Below are 4,773 nucleotides of genomic sequence, written 5' to 3' on the forward strand. Positions count from 1 at the left end.
TTCTCCGGAGGAAATTCGTGCTGTGGTTGTGGTTAGAGGAGGAGAGATCGGGGAGGGCGGGACTGATAGTGGTAGCTTCCAATGAGGGGGGCTGGTTGATGTGGGCAGGGGAAGGCGAAACGAAAGGTGCGGCCGCCGGACGCATGAGCGCCCGCACCCCCTCAAAAACAACGTCGTCGCCACACGCTCCCTCCCACTGCCAGTGGAACGCTTCTCCCCATCTGCCCCACCTACTGCCGCGCCCCTCTGTAATGCTCCACGCCTTTACATTCTCCTCATTCTCCCCTCGCCCCTCCAACCACATTCCGCCAAGTCTTCCACTCACCACCCACCAAGTCTTCCACTCACAATCCGCCAAGTCGTCCAACCATCCTCGCACCAAGTCCCGTGCTAACTTCTCCAATCACCCCCCGCCAAGTCGCCCGCCCGCCGAACGTGGGAAACAGCCCTTCAACACCCTTCCACCCCACCCAACAGCGCTCACAGTCACCCGCCCGCCCACGCGCGCTACCGCGCCAAGTACGCTCCCAGCTCCGCCCTGACCTTGCCGGCCAGCTGCTCCTGCCGCTCGACCTTATCCACGCACCGCCGCCAGTCTCTGCGATCTGGGAGCGCAAGCATTTCCACCGCGACGTTCCTCCCCATGCGCACGACCTTCCCCCTCTCACCCCCGACGTCCTCCCCCTCACCCCACGCCTTGACGACGCGCTTGCCGCCAACCTCGGCCCAGACGTATTCGGCGGCGGCCTCGCCGCGCACCTGCTCCAGCACGGCACCCTCCCCCTCGCGCACCTCGCCGACGCCGACCTTGCGCACGCACTCCTCAAACGCCTCGCCCTTCCCGACGGGGACCGCCTCGACGTACACGTGGCGCACGCCCTCGCCGCCGTCGCCCCTGACGCAGCACTCCCAGAACAGGCCGACGTCCCCCCTCTCACGGTAGTACTTCCGCACGCCCTCGATCACGCGCCCCATCTCCGCCCTCCCTTCCTCCGCCATCCCTGCGCTCCCGCGCACGTGCGCCACCCCGACGATCAACAAATGACGCTCGTTCACGCCGCCCTTCGCCAGCGCCACGTACACATGCTCCCCGACATGCACCACCAGATGCCCCTCGCGCCCGTTCGACAAGCAAAACCAGCACACCTGGTCGCGCGCATCCACGCGGCGTCTCTTCCCGTCCGGCGGCGCACGCATCCGCGCACGCTTCCCCACGCGCAGCAAGTGCCCCTCCTCGCGCTCGCTCTCGCCCTGGCCCCACCGTTTCCCGCGCCAGTACGTTGTCCCCGCGCCGCGGCTCGCGGCCTTCTCGTCGTCGCGCATCTGCGCCAGCGGCGCGACGTCGGCCGCGTACACCCAGCGGCTCCCCTTGGCGGCCTTGGCGACGGTGACGACGCGGGTGCCGTGGGCCGCGCCCAGCGCGACGAACGGCACGCGCGCGTTGAATTGGCCGCCCCAGAAGTGGTAGCGCGGGCGCACGGCGTCGCCCAGGCGGGCGATCATCCTGCTGCCGTGGGGCGCGGCGTCCATGCGCGCGGCGTCCATGCGCGCGGCGTCGCCCGTGACGAGCACGTCCAGCCCCGCGAAGCCGGCGCCGTACACGCCGGCCTCCCGCGCGGCCAGCGTGACCTCGTCCGGCAGCGGCGCGGCGTCGGCCGGGTCGTCGTAGCCCCCCGCAAGCAGCAGGACGGACAGCCCGGCCGCGCGCACGTGCGCAGCCGGGCCGACGTAGTGGACATTCGGAGCGACCTCGCGCGGCGTCGGCGACGAGGCGTACTCCTGCGCGGCGAAGTAGACCGGGGTCGACAGGGGCGAGAGCGTGGATGGAGCGGCGGTCGGGGGGTGGATCAGAAAGATGAGGGAGAAGGGGCCCGAGGCTTGGGAGAGCTTGAGGAGGCGGTTGTGGGCGGAGGGCAAGGCCGCGGACGGCTCGCCGACGACTAGTATGCGGACCATGGTGCGCGGAGTGCGGGGGCCTGAGGCGGCGGCGGGCGTAGCAATGAGTTTCTGTGCTCGCACCGATTCTGCACGGAGCGCACGGGGGCGCACGGGGCTGCTGCCGACGTCAACGACGTGGCTTAACGCCCTACAGTAGTCGTGCATTGCATTGATCTGTCTGTTGCTGTACCGATGTGTACGCGTGTACGCGTGTACGCGTGTAATTCGATGGATACTGTAGAGGGACGTGGTTGCATTACAGAAGGAAAAGAAAGGGAGGACCGAATGGTGGAGGGTGCGAGGAAACGTGGCAAAATGCAACAGCGCTGCAGCGCCCCGCTCAAAAACTACCAAGAAAAATACGAGCAAATCACGCGGCACGCCAGAGCGAGAAGAGGGGCCTGCCCGCGCCTCGTCGGCGGTCGCGCGCCATAACAGACGTCATCTTAAGTGGGGGGGAATCGTGGAAGCAAGCGCACGCGCATCCCCTGGAAGCAGGCGCACGCGCATCCCCTTGGAAGCAAGCGCACGCGCATCCCCTGGAAGAAGGGCGCACGCGCATCCCCTGGAAGCAGGCGCACGCTGATCCCCCCCTCACAGGCGGGGCACATTTACTGTCATCTGGCAGGCTCCGGGGTGTCGTGTGCGGCGGCAGCGGCGTCGCGGAGGGCCTTATCGATCCTGTCGACGAGCTTGTTGCCGACGCTAGTCCAGCCCATGCTCTCGCCGCCCTCGTACTTGCCGTCCCTCCAGATGGCGAAGAAGGGGAGCGCGCGGACGCCGAGGTCGTGGCAGAAGCGCTCGTGCGCGCGGTAGTCGATCTCGCAGAACTCGACGGCGGGCGCGGCGGCGGGCGCGGCGGCGTCGTCGCGCGCGTACGCGGCCGCGATCTTGCGGTACTTGGGCTCCACGCCGCGGCAGCCCGCGCAGTGCGCCGCGAAGCACTTGAGCACCACCACGGACCGCGTCGCCAGCAGCGTCGACAGCTGCGCGTCGCTCACGCGCGTGATCTGCGCGCGCGGCGCGCGGCGCGAGGTGCGCGCGGCGCGGCGCGGCGCGGAGGGCGCCGGCAGCGGCGCGGCGAAGGCGGGGCGAGGCATGGCTGAGGCGGGAAGGTGGGCGGCTGGGGGGCGGGGGCGGGGCAGGCGGAGGAGGCGGGTGCTCTATGTACCGACGCCTTTTTCTACGGGTGTCAGTCGTGGTCGTGAGTCAATCCAGGGGGCGCTGGCATATGGTGCGATGTTGCAGAGGACGCGTCGTCGCCTCGCGAATGTGGCTGTTGTGTGTGCCACGTCACACGATACGGTACGAATCGCGATGAGCGGCGTGGCTGTTCCGCCGCCATGCATAGGTGGTGTAAAGTACAGTAAAGACGACGCGTCCGGAATGGATGCAGATCCAGATTGCCCAATCGTTCCGACTGCCCGACTGCCGCGCGGACAGCTCACCACAATCGCTCATTCGCTGTCCCCGATGTGAAGTTGTCAAGTTTTCCCTTACCCCCTCCCTCCCTTTATCTTTCTACTGTAAGGGTACCGTTGGGTACAGTATCCCCCTTCTGCCCTTAAGTGATGCTCTAAGGGGCAGTACCCTCCGCCGTCCCTACGGGTGCAGGTGTACACGTATACACATGTACACATACGCGTAATGACACCCGAGAACGCCTTCAACCGAAACCGAAACCCTACACACGTGTACCGTCTATACACGTGGCGTTACAGTAATACGTGTAGCTGTTGTCGATCAAATGAGGCTTTGGGTTGATGCGCGATCTCCTCGTCACTGGATGAGGGGGAGCGGCGCAAACATAAGTTGCAGCAGTAACTTTACACACGAACAACTTTGTTCGACGATGCCCCCTTTCTCCCTGCCTTGTGGCGACATCCAATTACCTTCCTTGTTGAAGCAAACGAGCAGCGCTGTCAGTCCTGTTCATGTTCGTTTGCAGAAAAACAGGATCAGGCCCTTGACTTGTGTAAGCCCACCTCTTGCCCAATCAGATGCGATCTTTTTTTCATATTCATTCCTGTCTAGTGTCTATCCGACCGGGGCTTGTCCTCATATGAGGACAGCTCTTTTTTTGCAAAAATATATCAATTAAATTGAACATTCAAAAAGCTACCTTGAGCACTATTTCCTTAACCTGCTTGTTTTCGGCAATAGCATCTTGCAGAACACCGAGATGGCAGCTTTGAATACGCAGAAAGCTTAAGAATATAATGCAGATTGAGTATCAAGTTACCTTTTTAAACTGGCGTTTTTGGTTTCCAAGTTATTTCACAAGTGGTTTGAAGGTGGTTTAAAAAAGCTTCTTTTCCACACATATCTAAAAACGACCAGGAAGAACATGCAGCAATTCTCACAAACTTCTTTCTGTCCCCAACTCAGAAGTCAAGTTCAGTGGCGGGGATAACTTTTCTTTTTTGTCGAGGAAGCGCAAGTCAAGAATAGAATAGGTCGAATGGGGTTGGTAATTGTAGAGCGGGCTTGAAGGGTCGTCTACTTAAAACAGATCCACATGCATCTAGTAGATGCATATACATCGAATGGGGTTGGTAATTGTAGAGCGGGCTTGAAGGGTCGTCTACTTAAAACAGATCCACGAGCTGGTTTTTGTTAGCACCGGCTCAACTCTTATGGATTACTCTACAACTGTACACGTATACAGTAGTACATGCTGTACCAACGGTACAGTGATACTGTAGCTCCGTCGGCATGACCTTCACCTCAAACCTCATCAGCAGCCCGACCTCGTTCCTCCTTTCCTCCCTCCCTCCCACTCCCCTTGTCATCTATTGTGAGCGACAGTGGGGTGTAACATCTCCTCTCTCTCTA

General features: G+C 62.0%; 2 protein-coding genes across 2 annotated transcripts; one reads left to right on the top strand and one right to left on the bottom strand.

The window, feature by feature from the left end:
• The first annotated feature begins 2,166 nt into the window (after nucleotides 1-2,166).
• On the top strand, nucleotides 2,167-2,373 carry CHC_T00007831001 (hypothetical protein). The gene has a single exon (XM_005711552.1). The coding sequence runs from the start codon at nucleotides 2,167-2,169 to the stop codon at nucleotides 2,371-2,373; it is 207 nt and encodes a 68-aa protein (XP_005711609.1).
• Nucleotides 2,374-4,565: 2,192 nt separating this feature from the next.
• CHC_T00007832001 (hypothetical protein) lies at nucleotides 4,566-4,730 on the bottom strand. Its single transcript, XM_005711553.1, has one exon. The coding sequence runs from the start codon at nucleotides 4,728-4,730 to the stop codon at nucleotides 4,566-4,568; it is 165 nt and encodes a 54-aa protein (XP_005711610.1).
• Between the last annotated feature and the right edge of the window lie 43 nt (nucleotides 4,731-4,773).

The sequence above is a fragment of the Chondrus crispus genome, genomic scaffold (assembly GCF_000350225.1).
Source record: "Chondrus crispus Stackhouse genomic scaffold, scaffold_88, whole genome shotgun sequence".
In the NCBI taxonomy this organism is placed as follows: Eukaryota; Rhodophyta; class Florideophyceae; order Gigartinales; family Gigartinaceae; genus Chondrus; species Chondrus crispus.

Coding starts and splice junctions, on each gene's coding strand:
- CHC_T00007831001 (XM_005711552.1), top strand. CDS start 2,167: ATGGATACTGTAGAGGGACGTGGTTGCATTACAGAAGGAAAAGAAAGG.
- CHC_T00007832001 (XM_005711553.1), bottom strand. CDS start 4,730: ATGACAAGGGGAGTGGGAGGGAGGGAGGAAAGGAGGAACGAGGTCGGG.